Below are 25,926 nucleotides of genomic sequence, written 5' to 3'. Positions count from 1 at the left end.
TTATTGATGTCATTTCCCAAGATAACTATATCTCTTAACCACCAACTAATTCCCCTGTCCTGCCACTTCCCTATTACCTTGAACCTGGGTTCATCAGAGCACTTATGAATAATGCAGGTCTGCATATTATAAAGAAATTTTCCCAATAATGGCTAAAAAAAATGAAGTTTTCTCCCTATGACTATAATCTACGGTGACAAAGCAGCATTCTTCTCACCTTCTCTTTTGCCTACTCTTTCCCCATCCTGCTGGTGAGACATTTATTTTCCCATACAAGTTTTAAAGAGATGTATTATTTTGGCTTCTAGTATGTTGTACAGAATCCACTTTTTTTATCCTCCACATGCTGTGTCATGGTTACAGGGAGGGCAGAGAGGAGATGAAGTCTCCCCACGTGTCTCCTAAAACTCTTGGACTATGGTTGCCTGACCCCATTGCTTCTCCTAGATGTGCTCCTTCTAGATTTGACCTATTCTCCACTCTTTTTTTTCAAACTATCTTCCCCTCTCAGTTAATGGGACACTGAATATATGTTGTATAGAGTTTTTATAGACAATCCTAGATTCAGGCTTGTCTGGGGAGAGGCAGGGAGAAGGCAGAGGGAGAAAGAGAAGATACCCAGCCCTGGTAGGCTTTGGTCCCCCAGCCTTTGGGTGGACACAGCACATTAGTGTCTACACAGGTGTTGGGGAGGAGAAAATTTCCCCTTCCCCTTCTGGGGACTTCTGGCTAATGGCATAATTAAATTGACACAAGACAAATTAACAGGAGAAAATCAAATTTAATTTCATACATACAGAGATCTCATAGATACAGCCTAAGAAGTGACCAAAAGCAAGCACTTTTTATACCTTATTTTAGGTAAAGAAATAATAAATGTGTAAGGAATTGACAAGATAAAGCAACAGGTTTGGGTACTAATTAATTAGTGGAGAGTGTAAGCAGAGCTGTTTACATAGCCATCTCAGCCCTGAGTTCCCCATCTCTAGCCACAAGGATTCTCAATTTCCTGGTGCGGGGAGTGCTGGAGGCCAGCTTCGGCGGCCAGGGAGTGTACACTTTCCCAAAGAAGATGGACGGCGTCGGCTAAAGAATGGAGACAGCCTCTTTGTCCCTTCTTTCAGGGTGCTGGACTGCTCAAATTTTATTGGCATAAGTGGTTGATTATATAGACAGTTTTTCACTACAGATTACATCACAGTGTTAAAAGTACATTGGTTAACTATTACATGGTATAGCAGCTATACATCATGTTTTAAGATCTTTAGTTTAACTAAATCTAATGAGTACAATTCAAGGACAAACAGGTGTAGCATATCATGTGGGAAAGAGGAGACTCAGCACAAACCATCTCATAGCCAGCCAATTCCCACAAGCTGAAGAGGTTATAGACACAAAAATCTGGCATTTACAAATCTTGTTTTTAGACTAATGTATATCTTTAAGCATTATGGCAGGAAGACAGTATAAGAAAATATAAATCAACTTAATTAGCTACCACTTAGAAGCTTCTAAAATCAAGGACAAAACTCTTTTGATCAAGAATAATATATATCTAACTTTTATGAACCTCATTAAAATCCTAACTCTAAAGTTTACTGTAACTAGTTAGTAGATAAACACTATGTTTTAATTAAGTTGGATATGAATAGGGAAAAGTCCTTCAGGATGAAATTCTTATTATATTATTGTTGTAATTTTGTTAAATCACAAATCACTACAGGAAAATAAGAATGGGAAATAAGAATAATAAATAAACAATCAGGAAAGGCTGAGGAAAACTGAATAACAAGTGAATAACAGAAAAGACTAAGTCATCCATGGAACAATCCCCACTCAGCAACGCAAAATGGAGATTATTTCCTGGGAAATTTAGTTTTCCACCTATGTCAGCGGGCGAGCCTTATTGTCTTCTGGGGCCTGTCCTCAGAATTGCGCCGTGCAGGCAGGCATCCCCTTGTTTAGGAACCTGCCCTCAGAATTGCACCGTTCAGACAGGCCCCTTTTCCTGATTAGGAACCTGCCCTCATTGCACTGTTCAGGCAAGCTCCCTTCCTTGGCTTCTTTTATCTTCTTGGCTCCCTGCAGGGGAGGGTACCTTTCACATGGGAAATTTATTTCCTGCTTTCAGAAGAGAGTCAGAGTGTTCTTCTTGCACTGGCTGTTTCTCAAGTAACAAAATCAGAATAATCAATATGCCACTTTGGCGTATTTAGGGGCAGCCTGCTCTGAATTCCAACACAGAAGCTAAGATGACTCTAAAGGATGGAAAACCTTTGCAAAAACGGACCACTGTGTTACAGGTGTGAGATATCTGGCTGCTTTAGGGAAACTTAGAAACAAAGCCAAGACATCATCCCTCAGAAGATGGCTAAGGAAATGTCACCATGCAAACTGCTTTCAAGAGGTCGGTTGGAAAACAGCCCCTTTACCAAACCTCAGGACTTACCCCCCACTCTAGTCCCTCTGCCAGAACTCCCTTGGGCAATTCGAATGTTAACACTTGGCCATAGTGTTCCTCTATAACCCGATGCAGTTCTGCGGCCGGAGTCTTAGTATACCTCGGTCATACCAGTTGTTAAATGTTTTGAATACCAACTCGGTTGGAGGGGTTTCAGCTCCCTTCCAGCAGTAGCCATATGGGCGCCATAATTCTGATTCTTTATTCCTCAGCTAAAGATTCTAGAGGAATGAGGTTTCCAGAGTCCAAATCCCTCTCAGAGTTTTCCTCTGCTGGCTGCATCTCTCCATTCAGATCCTGAAGAAACTCCAAGAGGTGCAAAGCCACAGAATCTGCTTCATCTTTAGACAGCCTGATTTTGACAATTTTTTGCAGTTTGTTTTTCATCTTTTCGCTCTCCTTTGATTCCTGGTTTATTTTCACACCCTCTACAAAATGGTGGATGGCCTTTTCTTCACACTTCATATGATACAACTGAAAGTTGCCGTATCGCAGATGGAGGACTTGTTTGGCTACAGGAGGAAGCTCTTTGCTGAATTCTTTTTGAAAGTAATACTCTGCTTCTTCATACTGACCAGCTTGCACACAGAGGCAGGCGAGATAGGAGCAGACAAGGAACAAATTTCCATTGATCTTTTCAGCTCTCCTTAAATGATGGAGAGCGTGTCCTATTAGTTCCTGTAACTTCTCTCTTTTCCCACACATTTCATTCTCTGCCATCTTCTGCGTTTCGAGGACTTTGGCCCTATAGCAGGACCCAATATGGAAATGTAGGTGGGCATTATTTGGCATGAATTTTAGAGCCTGTCTAAGGAGTTCTATAGCTTGGTCCAGGTCACCTTTACTGCGATACAGCTTTGCTGCCCTGCGAAGCACATCTGTTGCAAATGGCGCTTTCTTCAAAGCTTCTTCAACTAACCTCTCTCCTTCATTTGCTTCATTCATCTTTTGAAGTTTCATAGCCAAGAGGACTTTGACATATTGGTTGTCAGGATTTAGGCGAACAGCTTGCCTCAGAGGGTCAATGGAATTCCGAGGAGGTGGCCAGTTATCCAGACGGTAGCTTGCGATGGCCAGACCAGAGGTGAATTCTGGGTCCTTAGGGCTCTTTGCCAGAGCCTTCTGAAAACACACCTTTGCCCTTTCATTTTGGTTTCCTCCACACTTGAGCCGTGTCCACCCTTCCTCACAGTCCATCTCAGACCTCTCAATTCTGTAGGGGCTGGAAAACTTCTTGCAAACTTGTTTCACCTTGTCTACATAAATCTGAGCTTCTGCAAGTCTTCCCAGGTGATAGTAGACCCAGGCATAGTTTCCCCAGGTGACCAGGCTTCTGATTTCTGCCTGGCCAGCGTGTTCTCGCCGGATGAACTCTTCAGCTTGCCGTAAGCATTCCAGGGCGGCCTCATGCTGGCCCCTGCAGTGTTTTATGTAGGCCTGTATGTTGCACATCGTGGCTTTAAATTCGCTGTTCTGAAACTCAGTCTTGTTACACACTCTGTCTTCAAAATCATCCAAGGAACTTTCTCCCTCTACCAAGTTCCAAGTGAAATGGCATTTTAGTTGCTGTAGGCAGCTCTCCAAGGAGTTCTTCGTGGTCTCACTGTGGGCAGAAAATGGAAAGATGAACATTTTGAGCCCTAGGACAGACTCACGAGGCAAGAAACAGGGAGCAGGCTGTTAACCCTGCAGGGTGTTAACCCCGATTCCAAAAGATTATCCTTTCCTTTTTTTTTTTTTCTTTCTATATTTTGGAGTATGTGTAAAAAACACCAGGAAGCAGAAATTGGGTGACTGCGGGGAGCAGAAGAATTAGGGAGAGGGCGGTGGGCAGGTCTCTGAGTCAGAGGCTAGGTTCCCCTGACCCAGGCAGTTTTTGTTAGGTGTTCTGGCCCCCTTACTGTGTGCTTGTGAGGGCCTCTGCAAGGGCAGCCAAATCCCTGAGAACTGAATTCAGGGGAGGTTTGATTTTTTAATTTAATTTTTAAGAACCTAGACATTGAATTGATTTTCATCTCTGTTCTTCCTTCTTACCTAGCACTTACTTTTGCATTTTTAAATTTTAGATTTATATTGTTTTGCCATCCTGGTTTTCATCTCCTTATTGTCCTTCTGAACTTCTATGTTTTAAATTCCTTAGTTCTCCTTAAAATTTTTAAAAATCTTACATACATCCTATTTCCTGCCTAATTATCTGAGCATGTCATACAGCCTTAATCTGTTTTCTTTGTCCATCCAAACTTTTGGGGCTTTTCTCAAATCAGTTTTGTTGGGTCTTTTTGTTATTTTGACAGTCTATATTCTCTTCTTTTTTTCTGATCTTCTCTATTTTAACCATTCAGATCTTGTTTTCAACCATTCTTAATTACTACCTATTTCCCCCTGTTTTTTTAATTATTCTGCCTCTTAATTTTATTGTTACGATTATGTATATTAGTAATGTCTTAAACTTTTATTTTGGAGTAAAATGCTACCGTTCTCCCCCAACCCTACTTCTTATGAAACTGGCATGCATTTATCACTTGGACCTAGCCAGAACCCACGTGCCAGGATTCGAATACAGCCTAAATCCAGATTGGGACTTCAAAACATGGTTTTTAAATGAGAATCACTCACCCAATGTCTGGACTTATTGAGGTTCAGGTTCTTTGTGCCTTAGCACAGAAGGAATTCAATGAAAGACAAAGTGTTATGCAAGAAATAGATTTATTAGGATAAAGCACTTGTGAGAGATACAAGTGGGCAGGCAAGGAGCTCTGCCCTGAGGATTAGGTGGGCTACAGTTTTATAATCAAAGGGGAGTGGGAATAGGAAAAGACTGCCTCTTCCTCTTTCTTGGTATCCAGTAAGAGAGTATTTGACTCTATAAGGTCAAACTAGGACTGTCATGGGGCTTATTCAAATCAGCAGAAGGGTGGTCCTTAAACTCCTGCCCTTGGTCTGAAACTGAGTACAGGCCTCACCCCATCCGCCACCCAGTGACCTGAGGCATATCGCACGCCTCCACTAGTCAAGCCAGCCTGCCTTGTTCTAATGGCCCTCGTGAGCAGTTATTAATTTACAGTGATCTTCCAGAGTTCCTGGGTTTCCCCCTCTGTCTATGGTCCCTTAATGGGACTCCTACAACTACCTGTGTAACCATCTTACTCCATGCCTGTCATTTAGACTGGTGATTTCTGTTCTTAACGTGTCTCACTGAGTTGATGTATTAATAATTTTTTCCTTGTTTTTTTCTTCTGAAATTTGACTTTTCCCCTCCTATGGTTTGCTTTTGAAAGAGCTCAGAACAAGTCTCCCTCAAATGTGCCACTTTGACAAGTGGACTCTTTTAAGCTGAAAGCAATTAAAACCCAGTGGATTCAAGAAAAACTTTGACCTTTCCTTCAATTGCCCAGAAGAATTTAGATAGAGGGCCTAGTTCAGGAAGTGAACTATCACCAAAGATAACTACAAAGAATATGGGCTAGGTGTGTTGAGCTGAGGGGACTTTAACAGGCCTGAAGATCAGATTCCTTTCTGTGTCCTATTATCTCTGATAACATGGCAGTCATTTGTTTACCTAGTTTTTGCTCTTCTCATCTTCCTATGAATTTCTTCATCTCTTTTGAAGTCCGATCCCTACCTCCTTCTCCTTAGCTCAGAACGGCATATAAGCCTCATTTGCCCGAATGCCTGTGGATCTCATGTTCTTATGGGATCCCCATGTGTCTGTAATTAAATTTGTTTTTCTCTTGCTACTCTGTTTTATGTTAATTTGATTATTAGACTGCCCAAAGAACCAAGAAGGGTATGAGGAGGAAATTTCTTCCCCTACACTTTCACCAAAAGGGACAAGAAGTACAGGTAGATAAGGAGGCCCACAGGGCAGCTAACCTCTTTCCTAATGGAAAGTGCTCTTTGGAGTTCCCTTCATGGCTCAGTGGTTAACGAATCCGACTAGGAACCATGAGGTTGCGGGTTCGATCCCTGGCCTTGCCCAGTGGGTTAACGATCCAGCATTGCCATGAACTGTGGTGTGGGTCGAAGACATGGCTCGGATCCAGTGTTGCTGTGGCTCTGGCATAGGCTGGTGGCTACAGCTCCGATGAGACCCCTAGCCTGGGAAGCTCCATATGCCGCGGGTGTGGCCCTAGAAAAGACCAAAAAAAAAAAAAAAAAAAAAGCTCTTCTCCCTTGAGGGTGCCTTTGCAACTCTTCTGGAAAGATTTTTCATCCTTTCTGTTGGTCTCCTAAATAAATAAGCAAAATACAACCAACAGAAATAGCAAACAGACAAATGAAACACCTATGTTATTTGGAAATGAGTAGATTAAAAAACATTCATTGCTCAAAATTGTTTTTCAACATTGCCTATGTGAACTGGAGTTTGGCACTTGCCATCAGCCTCTACGTGGATTAAATCATGAGCCACTTCAGCTGTCAACCTGCAGCACCCCCTGAGCAGAGCTCACAGTGAAGACCAGGAGTGAGGCACTTTGTGCTCTGGGAAAAGTGGAAGAACAGGTCTTCAGATAGTTATATATGTTTAGGAGAAGATTTTATGAGCCCACATCTTACATCTCCCCATATCTAGAAAAACACTAAAACCCTTCATGGTGGTGTGTGCTCTTTGTGACTAGTAGTAACCTTCACGAGACAAGCAGCAAACTTTGTAGACTGTGTGCATGGCTGCATGCATATCCCCCTTCACCTTTATCACTTATATTTTATTTCCCCTTTTCTCTTTGGGACAACTATCTGAAATACTGCCTCCTGGGCTGTAGTTAAGTGGACAGACCAAAAGATGTCACGGTCATCTGTCAATGCAGTCACTCCCAAGGGTGGGCTGGTGAGCCGCAAGGGAACTCAGGAAAGAAACATAGAACACTGGCCCACAGCTAAGGTGCATATCAAAGGAGGGATTCCAGTGAGCCCAGACCTTTACATCCTCCCATAGAAACTGTTTTTCTGTAAATCTTTTTCCATGAATCTTTTGTTCCTACTACCTGCCCTTTGTTGCAAAAACTTATATATCCTAGCTCCCACCTCACCTCCTGTAAGCAGTTTCTCAGGGCTACCTGAGACTTAGTCTCCCAGGCTAAGTCCTAATTTTGCTTCCTTCCCTGCCCCCAATTTAACTGTCAACTGTCAGGCTGTGCATTTTTTTCAAGTCAATACCTATGTATTAGAGTCCCTGAAATATTGCTTTTTGCTCACTTAAACATTTTTTTTTTTCATGGTATACACTGATTGGCTTTTTTTTGGCAGGGGGTTGTACCAGCAGCATATGGAAGTTCTCCAGCTAGGGGTCTAATTGGAGCTGTAGCTTCCAGCCTAGGCCATAGCCACTGCAACACCAGATCCAAGCCGCATCTGAGACCTACACCACAGCTCACAGCAATGCTAGATTCTTAACCCACTGAGCGGGTCCAGGGATCAAACCCATACCCTCATGGTTCATTTCCACTGAGTCACAATGGGAACTCCTTGACGGGTTTTTGTTTTTTTGTTTTTTGTTTTTTTTTTGTTTTTTATCAGGAGCTAACATCCTACATATTATGGAATCTGACATAGACAACCACTAGAAACCTGGGAAGTGGCAAGGATCACTTTTGAAATACTTGTCTAAAAGGAAGGTTCTATTCCCTCATTTTCTTCCTGTCGCCTATCACTTTTTATACCTCTCTCCAATTTGATTAGAGTGGGACTGGGCATCCAAACTCAAGTGGAAGTTGGAAATGGAACTGAGAGAGAGTGAGGGAGCCAGACCGAGTCTTCATATCCTAAGAAGAGGGCTGTGTATGCTGGCATCTGATGGTCACCGTATTCTGTAGTATACACAGAGAGAGTGACACAGATGCACATGGAAAAGACTCAGAGAATGGGTCCCCAAGCTTCCCAGTGTCCTGTTCTCCCTGGGTCATTATTATCCTGTGCATGGGTCCTGTGAGCCATTCTAGGAACTTTAAATCAGTTCCTGCTGATTTCTGTCACTTGTAACACATGGAAATGTCATTACCTCAAGTGGAATAAACAAAAATTAAGAGGGAAATTACGTAGGAATTTCTGCTTGGGGTAAGGGGACACTCTGTCCTTTCCAAGCCCAGGCTGGTCTTAGGGAAGAGTCAGGTTATCTGAGCCTCTTGATGTAACATGGGGGCAGGCGGTGTGGGCCAGGAGAGTGCTCCACTTGGTATCTGACATTATAATGACAGCAGCCTCCCCTTGAAAAATTCATGTCCGATTTGGTCACTTCCTTCTCAGCGAGGTTACAGGAAAATTCCCTTAGCACATGAGCTCTTTAGCTCCTCTCTCATTGTACAATTGTACAAGGAACAGAGAAAGTGAACACAGTTGAAGTTATCTCCAACATAGAAAGCATATAGTCAGTTATACATTTGCAAGAAAAAAATATTTAATAGGCACATTGTGTAAAAGTCCTTTGAAAAGTCATTCAAAAGGCATCCAATTTCACTGTATTTCTATTGGTAAATCAGAGACCGATCCCAGGTACTTGCTTCCTAGACTCAGACTTGTGAGATCTGTCCTCCTAATGAAATCAGACATGGCCCTGTGGGGCTCCTGGGCACAAGAGCCTTTCTGTGTCCCCTATTTCTTGTTTTTAGGTGGGCCTCATTCAGCCATCATGATCTTCCCTGAATTCCTAGGGACAGTTTCAGACAGTTGCTGATCAGGGAAGGGAGGAATAGTCAAGCAACAATAGTACACCCTTGGGCAGGATCCTGGTTCCCTCTCAAGAAATACACATAATAATAAAGGCATCTTAAACACCTAAGAGAAGAGTGGTATTCCTTATGCTTCTTTTAGAAACAAATACTTTAAAACTGAACGGCTTAGAGTCCTTTCTTGTTCTTCTCCCTGGCTTAATTGCACCCTAAACACAATCACCCATAAGCTAAAGATTAGGCACCCTGAGCATAATTGCCTGTGGGTTGAAGATTATCAGCACATGGTGATTCAGGAACGTTCCTAGTTTGTTCTGCTCTCTGATCAATATGCCCTTTTTGCAAGTATTGTTATTCTAGGCAATTACCCAGGAGACCACCATCATGATCGTCTCCTGACTTCAGCTTCGATTAAGTTTCCCCCAAAGAAGGAAGAATGCATGTTTGTCCCAATCCTGATTCCTGTCTGAAAACCTGTTTTTCTCCTTTTTACTATAAAACTCCTCACAATTCTTTCTAAAGGGGGAGGGGGGCACACAGTCTTTAAGGCATTAACCTGCTGTGACCCTCCTTTGCCTGGCAAAACAATAAAGCTATTTTTTTTTTCCTTTACCCCAAACTCTGTCTCTGTGTTTCACTTTGCCACCAGCAGACAGAGGCTGAATCCCAGCAACACTAGATGCCTCTAGAAATTCCAAATGTTTACACAGAAAACAATTTCTTCCCTTGCCTCTTATCTGGATGAAAGCCACAGTCATACTCTCTAGCAGTCTCAGAGCCAATGCTCCTGCCACAGGATCTTAGAGCAGTACCAGCACTACTGGGGAGCCTGGCAGAAATGCATGTCCTTTGATATCAAGCCAGGAATACCATATCTGAATCTTGGGGTCTGGGGAGTGGTATTTGAGCCCAAGTATCTATCTTTAACAAGCTCTCCAGGTAGATTGTATGTGTGTTCAAACTTGAAAACCACTGTCTTTGAGCACAAGGGCAACACCTGATGACAATCCCTATAGCTAAAGAATAAGAGAAAATGAGAAGGACTGGATGGGTCTGTATTATTGTGGGAAAGATTCTAAGAGAAGGCCTTGCTAAAATTCTAACACATAGGAACAAGCTTCCTAAAGATTCTAAGTTACCATAGAAACTGACATCTGAAAATATCTCAAATTATTATTATTTTTTTCCTATCAGGCAGATGTGCAGACTAGCAGAAAAAATAATCATACTTCCTCTAGGAAGTAAGTAGTGAGGCTGGTACCCCTGGATTCTGGAGCTCCCAGGACTGAGGCTTAGGCATCCAGGCTCACCACTATACCCTTTAGCTGGAGAAAAGATAATAGAAAGCTCCTTTCTCACTAAATGAGCTAACACTTCCTCCTCATGGAAACCTTCTATTTCTGGGGTATGAGAGGCGGTGATTATTTTCTCCAAGCCCTCCATCTCCAATTCATATTTAAGATAAGAGTAGAATTTTGGGGTGAAATATATTTCTGTTATTTCATCACCCTAATGCAAATCTGCGATGAATGAACACATTAAAAGTAAAACCCACCTTAGCATGAAGTGAGGTTGCTATCCTGAGTACACTTTTAACAGTACTTGCTAAAAAGAGATCTTTTATTGAGTAATAATGTTGTTAAAAAGCCCCTCACTTACTCCTTTCAAATAAGAAACAAAGGAGAGACAGTCTACAGGAGCAATTCCCCCAGTCCCATCTTTAAATAAAGCACCTGCCTGATAAAACATCTCTCTGCCCTCTGCTTTCCTGTCTCACTCTTCTCTGACGACCTCCGTGCTCAGCTTCCTGGTGAGAGATGTCTCGGTAGGAAGCTTGACTGTGTGAGGCACGACATAACTTAGGAGTAAACAAGCCAACAAAAAGACAAATAAACCACCTACAGAGATAGATGCATTGTAAGGCTACAAATAAACACTAAAGCAGAACAATTCAGAAACTTGCCTTTTAGGTACATGACTATTTAGGTCTTGCTTTCCACGACAATCTTGATTAGACATTTTCAGCACAATCAGAGGAGAGTCTTACCTCATGATTGCTGTGCACATCTCAGCTGTTCTGAAATGCTGCAGTTCCAGCTACTGTGCTCTTCAGAAATCCTCCTCTGTCTCAAGTAAATGTTAAAGAGACCTATATATGGAAGCAGCACCTGATTTCTTTGCTAAACAGGCTTTAGGAAAGAGAAATTGAAACTGGAAAGTGAATTGGCAGGACTCTAAGAGGAAATGAATCTTAGTAAGAGCTGAGTAAGAGCCAAGCCCATGGGGTACCCTCCTCCCCCACCCCCTGCAGTGAGTTAGAATTTCTTTGTGAATTTCCTCTGCCATCAAGGGAGCCCAACTGGAAGAAGGATACTTTTACTAAGCACTCTGCCTCATTATTGCAATGTTAACCCATCTTCACTCTGTCCACCCTTACCACCAAGGTGACCTGCAGGCACCTGTAAGGAGCAGTTATATAACTTCTACACAGCAGGGGGTTTTCATCTGTTTCACTTACTGCTGAATTTCCAGTCCCCGCAATAATAATACTTGGCACATGACAGGCATTCAAAAAGTCGTTGAATGAATATACATGATTAGAACCATGGACTCTGATGACAATCTATCTGGATTTGAAACCAGGCTCCGTTTATATGCTGTGACACTAGAAATTACTGAAGGTCTCCCTGCTTTAGTTTCTTTTGTGAAATGGGAATCCTACCACTATGTATGTGGTGTTGTGAGGATCAAAGGGGTTAATACATGAAATGCCATTAGAATAATGCCCAGAACATAGTTAAAAAGTTAGTTTTTATTATAATTAGTGACTGAAGTCATTAACACAAGGGGGCCAGAAGGTTTGCTTGTGATATTTGCCTCTTTCAGAACTTTGGTTGACATTCCACAATCTCTCACGATCGCTAACCTAAGCCAAACATTCCTAACATCTCTACACATTCTTGGCTTCCCTGAGCTCCACTTCTTAAATTCCCATGGGTCACCTTGGGATTTAGCATCTGCACACCACCATCTGCAGCCATAGTGGTTTGTTTGATAGAGGAAATTTGCCTTATCCTTATTTATATCCTTAATCACAAGGGGACTGTGATATGCATAGATGCAAGAGAGAAGAGGTAACCACACCAGGTGTCTTGGAGGTCAAGAAATTACACAGAGTGTAGGCTAAACATAGTCTCTGTAAAAGTGAGTTTCTAAGGCAGATTATTCAGAGTTGGGAAACGCATTATTTATCATGGATTTTTACAGGTTCTATGTACAGGTTCTCTGATGTATTTACAGAAATGCAAGTTAGGTGTACAAGAAGTGTTGAAATAGGAAACTAGAACACTGTGGGATTTGTTTTGTTTTGGGGAATGCACTCTCATTCAATAAGACTATTGGTTAGAAATGTTTAAATTTTGTTAGTAAAAGTTCTGGCTGGGGAGAAGCACAGAGAGAGAGAGCCTGCTCACTGTGTTTTGAAGTGCACAGAGATACTGATTTATTCTTCAGAACTTTGTGTGGCCAGTGCCTGTGTATGATGTGTCCATAATAGGAATGAATCAGCTGATCTGGCAGCTGGGCTGGTTTGAGAATACAAAGTGTGATTGCAAAATAGAAACTGGGAAGGAAAATCAACTTACTCCTAACGGTTTTCTATGAGAGAATTGAAACTTACTCAGTGAGAGTTCTGATTACTCTGCTTATTACCAGTATTTATGTGTCTGTGTTCTAAATTATGGGCCTGAAACTGCCCCTGTTTCAGTCCAAACTAAGGGAGAGTCCTTACTTGCTGTTCTCTGAGATGAGGAAAGCCACCTCGAGGGGCTGCATCAGTTGCAAAGTAGTTTAATGTGCTAGTTCTCACATTGTCATCAACCACCAGCAGTACCAGCATCACCTGGGAACCCACTAGAAATGCAAATTCTCAGGCTCCATTCTAGACCCAGTGAATCTGAAATTTTAGAGGTGGGGCCAAGCAATTCATGGCCCAATTAGATGTAAGGGGAGGTTGGGAAATGTAGTTCCAGACTGGGAAGCCCCTTCCCAACGACAGCTTCATACTACGGAAGAGGGAGCACTAATTTGGGTGAGCCAGGAGCTATTTCTATCCCAACATCCTACTCTGGCCCCAAATATCTACAACGTAACGTTCTTCCCAAACACAGAGCATACTCAGACCTTTCCCAAAGGAGTCATCCCAGAGGCAAGGCAATAGTTGCACCCAGCTCATGATTAGGGATTTCTGGGTGATATACTCAAAGACTATATAAGACCAGATAACTCACATGTACCACATGCCATTGTGGGGTGTGGTAACTGTAATCAATACTCTCAATTGAAAAAATAGAACATGGAGGAATCCCAGAGGTCTTAAGTGTGTAGCCATGATGAAATTCTGCTGGATAGGCATTTTGAAGGTCCTCTACTCTGACAATGGTGGCAGTTTCTTAGGTAACTCTGATTCGTTCTCTGATGGGAACTATTTTGTCATTGTTCTCCATATCCCTGCCTTCATTCTCCATGAGGGTTTTTTTTTTTTGACATTTGCTCTCTTATCCTCATCTCTTCCGCCATGGGCCAGTTCTGTTTTTACCTTGTTCGTCCCAGAGATAATTGTGCTTATATAGCATCTTTTGATCAAAACCTTTTTTGATAGCATCTCTTAGGAGAGTTGCCATAGTGCAGGTGACTGCTTGTCTCTCCTCAGAAGGGACATATTTATTGAATTTTTTCTGGAAGTAATACTCTGCCTCATCATACTGACCCATTATGGTGCGGAGGCAGGCAAGGTTCGAGCAGGTACAAGAAAGTTAATATTCAACTCAACAACTTCCTTAAAATGATTCACAGTGTTTATTTTATCATTTCCTGTAGTTCTTCATCTTCATGAGTTGAGCACTTTGTTGATTTCTGTGCTTGTCTGACTTTTGCTCTGTAATGGCATCTAATTTGGAGGTTGTTGGTTGATGTTTTTTGGCACTGATTCTAAAGCCTTTTAAAGTAGCTGTATAGCTGTGTCCACAGTGCCTTGGTTTTGGTAACATTTGCTGCACTGCAGAATACATCTGTTGGGCTTGGCGTTCTCGTCAAGGATGCTTCCACTGGTTTGTCTCCTTCTGCTTCTTTCTTGATCTTTTGAAGATTCAGAGCCAGGAGAACTCAATATACCAGTTGTCAGGATTCAGCTGAATGGCCTGCCTCGGAGGGCAGATGCTTGTCCTCTGCTGGTGCTTTGTCACCCAGGCAACAGAATGTGATGGCTAGTCCCACGGAGAACTCCATGTGATGGGTTTCTTTCCCAGAGCCTTCTCAAAACATTTCTTAGCCTGTTTGTGATGCTTTTCTCTCCATGTTGAAAGGGCCCATCCCTCTTCACCATCATCTCAGGGCATTTAATTCTATAGGAGCTTGCAAACTTCTTGCAAAGTTTTCTCATCTTGTCAATGTAAGCCTGTGCTTCTGGAATCCTGCCCAGGTGATAGTAGACCCAGACATAGTTTCCCCAGGGGGCCAGACCTCTCATTTTGCCTTGGTGGTCTGTCCTTGCATGATAAACTCCTCTGCTTCCTCTAAGTATTCCAGAGTCACCTGGTGCTGGCCTCTGAGGTGTTTAACATAGGCAATTGGATTGTACACGATTGCTTTGAATTCTGTGTTTAGAAACTCTGATCATGCACTCTGTCTTCTAAATCATCTAAGGAATTTTCTTCATCATATAAATTCCAGGTAAAATGGAATTTCAATTTTGGTAAGATATTTTCCAACCAATGTTTGGTGATTTCACTGGAAGGGCAGAAAAGTGAACATTTGGGGATGGGAGTGAGCAGACATACAAAGTAACAGGTTTAGGGTTTGGAAGTTTGATCACTTCTGAGAATAGGTCAAACATACAGAAGAGGCACCAGTTCACAATCCTTTAGAGTTGTAACATAAGCCATGAGCGTTGTGACCTCTTTTGCAGGCTATTTCAACCTGTCCTAGAGGAGGTAGTGTACAGATATTACCTGATGGACCAGACATGGGAGAAGGATAAATTCTTGCCGTACTGATATGGGGAGCTGGTACTCATCCCGAACCACACTGGCTAAACATTAGCTCAGCAGGACTGCCAGACCAATCTATGTGCAAGAGACCATTAGACCTTTTTTTTTCCCACCCAGATTTGATTCATTCCTAGATTTGACTGAACAGTTAATTATTCCTGTCAGTCTTTCAAAATGCATATATATCAGTCCAGGGTCAAAAGAGGGAGAGAGAAAAAAATGGGAAACAAACACATGTTCTTACAGAGTAAGGAAGAGGGGAAGGAAAGGGGAAGAGGGTGAGAGAGAAGCATTTGCTTTTGGCAGGTGATCATTCCCAGGGGAGATGAGCATATTTATCTTAAAGAGGAATAGCTCGCAGGCTCATTCTATGCCTAGTAAAGATTTTGATTTTTAATGTTATTGTCAAATCTAGTATGTTTTATAGTGATTTTGAATTCTTTCGCCTCCTAAAGTTACCCAGTGTGGTCTCTTCTCACCAATAGCAGGTATGCTTTTCAAAGATATTTATTAAACATGCAAAATCATGTTAATTGGTGTGAGGAAATGATCAAGGTCTGTAGCTAAGAAAATTCAGTCTATTATGTGTTCTATCATATTTAAAATATAATAGGACCTTGAGAAAGAAGATAATGCTGTTTATGATTCTCTTCTTAGGCTCCTGTAACTTCTCCTTTGTCTTGCCCTTTTGTGCCTAGTGGTTTTTAGTCCCAGGATATTACAATATCTATTCATATCTCTAAACCCAATCTACTTCCTTATTCTTTAATTACACAACTTGAGTTCAATATCAGTTTCCTGCTAGGATCATGACTTGCACAGAAAGAAAAAGGAAACTTAAAAATCAAAACTCAGGACCTGAGAACTAATTGGCAAGTGAAATTAGAGCATTCTTTTTGTGATCATGTGCAAGTGTTTAGCCTTTCTGAGTTAGATTTCTCATAGCTTTCGTGAGGATTCAATGAGATACCTTAAAAAGTGCTTATAACATTGCCTGGCACACAGTTAGCATCTTTAAATGTTATTTGTTATCATTATGTGTAACAATAACCTAAATTAATCAAGTGAGGCCACTCACAGGGATCATCTTATTTAGTATTCATAGAAGCTCCAGGAGATAGGTGGTTAGGATCCCTGTTTACAGATGAGGAACTGAAAGAGCTAGTTTCGTACACAATATCGCATTGCACTCACTATCAATTAACCAAATGTCTATGTATATTTCTGTGTGTGAGGCTGTACTCCCTGATCCTTTAACCATTAAAATTTTAAACCATTAAATTTTAAACTTATGGTCTCTAAAAATATTTAAAGAGGGAGTTCTCTTTGTGGCTCAGTGATTAACGAATCTGACTAGAATCCATGAGGCTGCATGTTCGATCCCTGGCCTCGCTCATTGGGTTAAGGATCCCGCATGGCAGTGGCTGTGGTGTAGGCCAGCAGCTATAGCTCTGATTGGACCCCTAGCCTGGGAACTTCCATATGCCGTGGGTGCAGCCCCAAAAAAGCAAAAAAAAAAAAAAATTAAGATATTATGAGACTATCAGTTGAACACATTGAGTCTGTTTTGGCTCTCTCCTCAAATCCTACTAATATGACATGGTTCATGAAGGTTTACATCTGTAGGAGAATAGAAGACAACACGAAGGCAATACATTTTTGGAAATTCTGAAAGAGCTGAACAAGTAGTAATTGCTTATACCTACACCTGAGAAAGTCAAATCTATTAGCAGTGAGTTAAATCCAAGAAGCCGCCTAGTTTAAGATGTAGAATTCCCCAAAGACTCAGAAATTAGTGACACAGGGTGCTGCAGAAGTGTGTGTGTGTGGTGGTGTGACCTAGAGCTAAGAATAGGAGGGTTGATGAAAAGTTAGTTTAAGAAAAAACTATACCTATGACTCTGTCTCTAGTCTTTGCAACTCTCACTCCCCAATCTAGGTAGAATATGGTAGGTTTATTCTAGAAAGAAGATAAAATGGAGGGACCTGGACTGGGGTTATAGGCAGTTGAAAGTCTAGGGTACTACACTGAAAACAAGAGTCAATGTTTGCATACTGAATTTTGAGACCACATCTTCTTCCCAAGTCAACTTCAAAAATGCCACAGCCAAGCTTATTCCCTCCAGGCAAGAAATTAGAAGATATTTATGAAGGAGATCAAAGAAGGCCAGGAGAAAAAGCCCGAAGATACTGACAGCAGGGTGTCCTCAATAAAATGGTGCAGTGAGATCACCTTCTAAGGAAGCCCACATCAAGCCCCACACCTGCACTTCAAACTTCTGGTCAGTATTTTAACATTTCACTCTTACTAAATAACTGGAGTCAAAAAAGCCCCAGATATTTTAGGAAAGCCTCTAACATAGAGGACAGGAGCCAAAACAAGCAAATGGCAGAAGTGATCTGAAGGGAGAAGAAGAGTTAAAACAACAAAACAATAAACTATCATCAATAAATTGAGATATTGGAGAAGACATTGCATTTATAACATAAAATCAGATACTATAAAAAAACATTTAAAGAATTTGGAAGAACTCTTGGAATTTAAAACAATTAAGTGGAAAAACTTAAAGATTGGAACCAAAAATAGAAAAAAAAATTTCTTTCAAATAGTAGAATAAACAGATAAAGAAAGGAAAATAGAGTATATAAAATAAATATAAAATTAAAGGATCTGTCTATGAGGATCAGCATCCAAATAATAAGAGCACAAAAGAAAGTGAAAGGGGGAGAATTATTCAAGAAAAATCCAATGATAAGTAAGATAGAATAATCAGACATTGATTACAAATTATAAAATTTAAAGTTTATTGCTTTGCCTATTTTTATAAGCTATACAACTAGAACTTTACATCATGTTAATAAATGTGTTCATTTTAAAGTGTAAAAAAAAAAAAAAAGAAAAATTTTAATGAAATTTCCCTGAAGTAAAAGTGATGGTTTCTAAATGTATAAAAATAAACCTTTACCAAGTACATGATTGTAAACCTTTAGAACATTGATGACAAAGAGAATTCTACAAGTTCTAGGAAGGAATATGATTTATATAAAAAAACAAGTACCTAAATATTGTTGGACCTCTCAACAACAACCACTAACAGTTAAAAGACAGTGGAGAAACACCTTCAAAATACAGTGAGTAAATACAACTTCTGGTTGGTTACGCAATAGACAATGTGAATTTTCCCCCTTGTACCAGTTGGTATTTTTCCAAAGTTGTTTAGTATGCTGATAGCATTTTTATCCTGAAAAAAAGTCCTTCATGATCCTAGTTGGTTTTTGTTGTTGATGTTTGGTTTTTAAAAGAGCACTAAGGATTAAAATCAAAACAAAAAAGGCGAGGGTGAGTTCAGAGGGTGAGTCCAGAGAAGCCTAGCTTCTCTGGAGGCTTTGTGGTCTTGGAGATATGGATTCTAGTTTAGATCCTGACCGTGGTTCTTTAGAAATCAGTTAGCTAACTCCAGCCCATCCTTTACCAGGATAGCTCTGATAAAGAGTATGCTTCCCTTAAAAATTATAATTAAATAATTTCAAGCTCCTGACTTCCTTTCAAATGAAAAACAGGAAAACAAAAGCCTTGTCAGGACATTTCTGCATGGTTTGCATTCTTGACTGATGAAAACTTGCCTGCCACAGAATGAAATAAATTTGCCTCCTCCCCATCCCCCAGTGCTTCCAGTGCCCTTCCTTCCTTGCTCCAGCCTCTGACCACTTCCTGGCCAGGATTTCTAAAAGCTTCTATCAGGGAGAGCCTTTCTGAGTCTGGAAGTGCTACAGAATTTAAAATGCCTGAAATAATTATTATCTAGATTAAGGTATGTTATATATTTAAGCAGGTGCCCAAATCTACCACTTCAGAAAAATCTGCTTTGAGATTTCCAAAGAAATAAGACACAATTTCAAAGGATCAATGCAAGAAAAACCCCTTTACCTCATAGTTGTAGGCTGAGTCCTGTCCAGGAGTACTGCAGTATTCTGGCAAAGGCTGATTTGCTGCCCAGGAATCAGCCTAAGTGGACTGCAGATTCTTGAGAAGAAGATGCATGGGGCTGTTGATGAAGAGCACTTTTATGTGCACTTGCAGATATGACATGGAAGTGTGTCTTGGCAAGCACAGCCAGCTTTCAACTATACTAATTTCCCGCTGGAGGAAAAGGAGACTTTAGCAAAGAAAGCTTTCACCTTTCTGATTGGAAATTCAAATGGGATGAAGTGTTCTGGACAAAGCATGTACTAGGAGGTTCAGGGTAGAGGAAAATTTACCAGAGGAAGGACCAGAAATGTAGCAGTCAAAGAACTAGAAATCTAAATGACCAACTGGATGTGGGTGACTTTAAGTGAATTGCTGTCATCAGTAATACCACTAGCTAATATTGATTGAGAATCTTTGATCCAGGCTTTATGGAACTCATCTAATTTATTCCATTTTACAGCCATATGAGAGAAGGTAATTTACCAGATGAATAAGAGAAGACTCAGAGTTGCCTTAAAGGGGCAAGTCCAGATCCCACTTATTAAATTGTGGGGCTTAAGAACAAGGACTCTGGACCTCAACAGCATGGGTTCACTTGTATAATGATGGGAATGTAAACTGATACAGCTATTATGGAAAACAGTGTGGAAGTTGCTCAAAAAATTTAAAAAATGAACTATGATGATCCAGCAACCCCACTTCTGGGTATTTATCCAAAGGAATTGGAATCAATATTCTTGAAGGAATATCTGCATACCCATGTTCATTGCAGCATTATTCACAATAACCAAGATATGGAAACAATGTTAGGTGTCCATCATTGAAGAATGGATAAAGAAAATGGAATATTAGTCAGCCATTAGAAAGAAAGAAGTCCTAATATCTGGAAAAATAGTTGGATCTTGAGGGCATTATGCTTAGTGAGATAAGTTGGACAAAGAAAATTACAGTATGATAATACCTGTATGTGAAATTAAAAAACAGAATTCATAAAAACAGAATAGAATTGTGGTTAGCAGTGTCAAAAAACCAAAATTCAACTGAGTAAACTTTAAAGATCTTGTTAACTTTATTCAATGATTCATGAATCAGGCAGCATTCCGCCTAGCATATAAAAATGAATTCTAGAGAGCTGTACAAAATGAAAGACTTTTGTAGGCAGAAGGTGGAAGGACAAGAAAGTTGCTAATAAAGAATAGATTGTTTCAGGCAAGGTCATCTTCCTTTGGGGGACTTTGGGGAATATCAAGATCAATCAGGCAGATTGCCTCATGAGTGCTAACCAAGTAATTTCAGACCAACTGATTAAGATTATATTCCTGGGAAAGCCTGAGACTGCAATTAGGTTAGATATTAAGAGTGGATTTGGTGATGTGGGTTTAGCACAAGTGACTCCTTTGGGACTATTGTCTCTTTTTGAACACCAGAGGATGGAAGTGTGGAGGAACTGGGGAGATGTTGTTTAAGGGCACAGACCTGCAATTAAGTAGTTAAATATATTCTGGAGACCTAGTGCACAGAATTGTGATTGTAGTCAACAATACTGTATTATTAACTTCATGGTTGCTAAGAATTGAGGGTTTTAGTTGGTTAAGAATGTGCTTCTAGAGAAAGAATGTAAAAGATATTATCTATCAAATTAAGGAGAGTTAGACTGTGATCTGTGTTTTCTTTCTGAGTTCTCACATAATAGAACTGGTCTTGGGAGTTCCTGTTCTGGCTCAGCAGTAATGAACCTGACTAGTATCATGAGGATGAGGGTTCAATCCCTGGCCCGGCAGAGTGGGTTAAGAATCCGGCATTGCCATGAGCTGGGATGTAGGTCACAGACCCGGCTCAGATCCTGAGTTGCTATGGCTGTGGCACAGGCAGGCAGCTGCAGCTCCAATTTGACCCCTAGCCTGGGAACTTCCATATGCCATGGGTACGACCCTAAATAGCAAAATAAATAAATAAATAACTAAATAGAACTGGTCTTGCTGAGCAAAATAAGACTTGGCAATAGAGCATCTCAGTTCAAGGCATTTTGTGTGTGTGTGTGTAGAATTACCTACCTACCATCATCATGCTAACTGAACTATCCATGATACCCAACAGTATATGAAGAGAGTAAGACAGGTATTATATATATATCATATATCTTTGTTTCTTGCTCTCTGAGAAACTTTAGCTTAAAGTCAAGTAATTCTTCTAGTAAATTATTGGACATCTTTACCTGGGTAGTGACCTAATTTTAGTGATTAGAAAACAGACTCAAAGGGATTAAATAACTTGCCAAAGATTGCACACTTGCAAGTGGTGGATATTTTCTTTCACCTTTGGTAGTTTGGCTCCAGAACCAGAGATAGGACTAGCGTGAGGTAAGTGAAGGATCTAGGACATAAAATTTAAAGAGACACTTGCTCTCAAGGTGTATCAACACTGACCCTGCATTTGCATGATCTTGAGAGTGAGTATCTCTTTAAATGAGGTGCCCTAGGTGCCAGATTTTCTTACCTGCCTTGTCTCACTACAGGTGATCTACAGCTCAGGAATATCTCACTCAACATGCCATCCCCTTCTTTACATTGGTTAAATCTTTTGACTAAGTTATCAGTAAAGTCCTGACAATTATGGCTTACTCCTCTTCTTAGTAGTTTCCTTGCTGCTCCCCACTTTACAGTGTTTTTCTTAGAAGACCTCTTTCCTGGGTGTCAAAAATGTTATTAGTCATCAGCTCTGTTTTCTTAGAGTCTTTATTGATACTTCAAAGAAGTATAAGTGAATTGGGGCGGACATAGATTCTTAAACAGGAAACAAAAAGCATTAACCATGGAAAAAGTCTTGGTGGCAAAACTTGCTACAGTTGATTATAAGGTGCAGAGTTCTGTGAAGTTTTAAATGAAGAAGCGATCACATAAAATTTCTGTGAAGCTTGAAGGGTTAGAAGGCTTTGCTACAGAAGCAGCTCTTGGACCCTCACTGAAGGATGCTGGAATGTTATTGAGGTGGGAGCAACGCTGGAGATGTCCAAAGACTTACAGGTAATGCAAGAAGGCTATATTGGGGACCAGAGGTCACTCCATTTGGCTGCTTATCATTGCTTAGAGCTAGAGAGAAAAGTTGGAGCAAAGGTGGGAAGCCTTGAATCATCCATCAAAAGCATTACGAGAAGATTGGCCATAAGCCAGAATGAGCAGAAAGTTTCATCTTGAGAATTCAACTCCCATGAACTCCCAAAGGATTGGATTGGTTTGCTGGGAAGTGTTCTGAGCTCATGTCTGCACAGTGGAAAAAATACTGCAATCAGTTAGTGATGTCTGCCATGGTCACTGGAAGGAGTAATGGTGTACATTTCCTGAGTGTTTGGATAAGTGATCTCCGTGGGCCCTTCAGGTTATAAGATTCTAAGATTCAACACACCTGAAAAGCATGTGTTTTTGTTGACATCATTTGTTTCTCTATTCGTAAGGTTAGTTTCCATTTTTATTTTGTTGAAAGTATAATAGCCGTGCAGTTTGTTTTGTCTTGAGTATCTTAACTCATTGAAATTCTGTTACAGTAACAAGAAGGAGAAAGAGAGAGAGAGAGAAAAATTGGGAAAGGCCAACTTGAGTTGAATGAAATATCTAAAAGCACTCATGGTTTCCTTTCTTTCTGAGCTTACATGCATTGCATTATCTTCTGCAAGTGGAAAAAAAGGAAGATAAAAAGAATCACTTTACTTAGTGGCCACTCCCTTTATTCTGCTTGCTACTGAAAGAAACCTACATGACACAGTTACCAGGCTTCACCTTTTCTAACAGACTTCTAAGGAAAAAAAAAAAAAAAGCAAAGGAAACACTTATTTCCCACATAAAGGATGTCCTGGTTCTAGAAGGTACTTCTCAGCTGCCAGTAAAAAAGCATATATTTATTGAACAGCTAGATACTTCATTATCAGAAATGTTAGAGACTATAAAATCTGCAAACATGGACTAGCTGAAACTGTGTGCATGGGCATTCTTTTAACCACTCAAATTCAAAATAGCAAGGCATGGGTTTTGGTTCTCATACTTCTCCTCTAGAGGTCTTAAGTTCTTCTAGAATTGGAATGTGATCTTTAAAGTACCCACTGAAAGTCAAAATAATAATCATACATCAAGGTAGGCCAGGGAACAAGCTCAGCATGTCCCCTCTTTCCCCATCTCCTCTATCCCTCACTTTCAGCTTCAGAAAGCAGAACAGTGGACAACACAAAATACTCTTGGGAAAACTCATTGGATGTCACATATGAAAAGAATCTATGTAACCAGTTACCTGGATGCAGGAATCATGAAAGCACACCTCCTCAGGGCTCATCTAAGCCATGTAGGAGCAGACTGAACTGTCAGCTTAGAATACCGCTTCACCGGAATCGGAGAAACGTATTGGGGGTGTGTGTCCGCCAATGATTTGGAAGAGGGGATTGTATGCTTGTTGACTCAACACTCATGTTTATTTAAAACATGTCCTGAACCTACATAGCATGCTTGACATGGTGCGGTGAAGGTGAAACCTGAGGTGACCTGAGATCAGGGAGCTCCTGGTGTAGAGGAGGAAGTGGAAACACACACCTGAAATAGCCCAGTGCAGTGCTAGAATGTCACCGCTGTGCCTGGGCACTCCAGGATAGTCTTTGGGGCCAGGAAAGACTGGAGCTGTAGAGGATATTTCAGAAGTGAATACCCAGCCCCTCTGAACTCAAAATCAGGTTGGGAAGTATTCTTTAATACTTGCTGGCCATAAAAACATGCTCAACATCCAAGCTGTGGGATCAGAATTTCATCTACATGGTGAATGATGGCAGTTTTTGAACATTTTAAGTTTTATATATGTAAATATAAATATATATATTTACACGTGTATGTATGTTGTATGTAACAGGATAAAAAAGGTTAAGCTGTAACCCCCACACACAGTTTTTATCCTGTTATATACACAGTTTTTATTAGGTTATATATCACACACACACATATATATATCATAATGACAGTATGATCCCAATGATATGTTTCCAGCATGACACTTAGAGCTGCCCAAAAGCCAGGTCATCCAGCTTCCCCCAGCCCTGGGGAAATCCCTTTTGTCAGAGGACACCCCGCCCTCACACCCCATTTCTCTCTTTCCTATACCTAAAGACAAGATGTCCTCCCACACTGAATCCAGAAAATGTACCATTTTATTTTTCTCAGAAAAAAAGAGAAAGAAATCCCAAGGGGGATTGTGATGCCAGTTGTTACTTTACAAAGGAAAATTCAGCTCATTCCATACTGAAGTGCTAGTGGACCCAGTGTTGTGAGACTATGGATAATTTTTTGTTCTCTCTACTTTTCTGTATTCATTTTATGAGTATCCCTTTTCAAGTAAGTAAAGAAAACAGCAGTATTTTTCAAGCACTCATTTCTGAAGGGGATGTGGAAACCTTTGTAGGGAAAGATGTAGGGACCGCCACAGTCCAGCGGGTACTTTGGCCAAGCCTGCTCCCTAGTGGGGAAACCTAATAATGCCCTCTATTCCCAGGGTCTGTTAAAATTGCCCTTGCAGAAAAAGCTCCTTGACATCAGTCTTGACAATGATTTTTTGGATAGACACCAGAAGTGCAAGCACTAAAAGCAGAAATAAATGAGACTACATCAGGATATGGACACTACATGACACTGACCTGTTTTTTTCTTTTCTAATTTTAATGTGTGTTCTCTCTCCTCAAACACACCTGAGGGTGGAGGCAGTGCAAGGAGCCCTGCAGATTTCCCCAGTCTTCCCAGCACAGTGCCTGGCCCGTGGTAGCTCAGTAACCACAGTATTTGATTGAAAAGCCAGAACATGTACCCACCATAAAGATGACCCAGTGAGAGTCCCTGATCCCCAGTATTCCCAGCTGCTCCAGGAAGGGAGCAGCTGATGGGTCAATGGAAACCTGAGTGGAGATGCTGAGATGATCCCAGATACTGGACACCTCCTCACCAATAGGTCTAAGATGGATGAGAGAGACAGAGGGGAGGGGGGAGGGCCATCCAACCACAAGTTTATGATGGAAATAGAAGCAAGGATACTCTTAATGGAGTCTAATCCTGGAGATTTCATAGTTCAAATTTATTACCCACATTTATGCAAAGTGAATTATTTTTATTGATCTACTTCATTAAATTATAACAAGTCTTGTAAATTATTTTCATTGGCTTTGTAAAATAAGCTTGTTTTCAGTGAGTTCCAGTAATGACAGACTTTCAATAAGTGTAACTCGGAGTTCCCGTTGTGGCTCAGTGGTTAACGAATCCAACTAGGAACCATGAGGTTGCGGGTTTGATCCCTGGCCTTGCTCAGTGGGTTAAGGATCCGGCGTTGTCATGAGCTGTGGTATAGGTCACAAACGTGGCTTGGATCCCGTGTTGCTGTGGCTCTGGTGTAGGCTGGTGGCTACAGCTCCGATTATACCCCTAGCCCGGGAATCTCCATATGCCGTGGGAGTGGCCCTAGAAAAGGCAAAAAGGCAAAAAGACAAAAAAAAAAAAGAATGTAACTTGTTTCATAGTCTTACTGTCACAGTGTTTCCCAGATCATTCCAATCTGGAGTCAAAACCAGCATCTTCATAAAAGAAACAGAAAACAGAGTAAAACATAGTTTCTCTGGCTCCATCTCAACTCACAATAGCAGAACCCAGACCTGCCCACATCCACTCTCCACTCCCAAATATGTCTGGAAGCTCCATGGGGTGTCCATGGGGGTTTCTTCTTCCTGCTCCACGTGCCATGGTGACACTCCTGCCACAGCTCCCTCCAAAG

General features: G+C 41.0%; 2 protein-coding genes across 3 annotated transcripts in view; one reads left to right on the top strand and one right to left on the bottom strand.

Annotated features, from left to right (window-relative positions):
- LIPA (lipase A, lysosomal acid type) overlaps positions 1-25,926 on the top strand; it is a 119,115-nt gene that overhangs the window by 47,180 nt on the left and 46,009 nt on the right. The gene's annotated exons all lie outside the window — the stretch shown is intronic.
- IFIT2 (interferon induced protein with tetratricopeptide repeats 2) lies at positions 762-11,255 on the bottom strand. 2 transcript variants are annotated; one of them, XM_047761121.1, is made up of 2 exons: positions 11,174-11,255; positions 762-4,064 (listed from the first exon to the last, which is right to left on the bottom strand). In XM_047761121.1, the coding sequence occupies exons 1-2, from the start codon at positions 11,191-11,193 to the stop codon at positions 2,663-2,665; spliced, it is 1,422 nt and encodes a 473-aa protein (XP_047617077.1). In that variant the 5' UTR covers positions 11,194-11,255; the 3' UTR covers positions 762-2,662. The 2 variants fall into 2 exon arrangements, with proteins under 2 accessions (XP_047617077.1, XP_047617076.1); XM_047761120.1 differs by having other exon boundaries at positions 1,895-4,064; positions 11,090-11,209.

Source organism: Phacochoerus africanus, chromosome 15 (assembly GCF_016906955.1).
Source record: "Phacochoerus africanus isolate WHEZ1 chromosome 15, ROS_Pafr_v1, whole genome shotgun sequence".
In the NCBI taxonomy this organism is placed as follows: Eukaryota; Metazoa; Chordata; class Mammalia; order Artiodactyla; family Suidae; genus Phacochoerus; species Phacochoerus africanus.
The sequence above is the reverse complement of the archived record's forward strand: the minus strand, read 5'-3'. Positions and strand labels throughout refer to the sequence as shown.

What these genes read in the sequence shown, in the direction of transcription:
- IFIT2 (XM_047761120.1), bottom strand. Translation starts at nt 11,145, where the DNA reads ATGTCTAATCAAGATTGTCGTGGAAAGCAAGACCTAAATAGTCATGTA. An exon ending in AATAGTCATGTACCTAAAAG is followed by an intron (nt 4,065 to 11,089) that starts GCAAGTTTCTGA and finishes TTCTGCCCACAG; the next exon opens with TGAGACCACGAAGAACTCCT.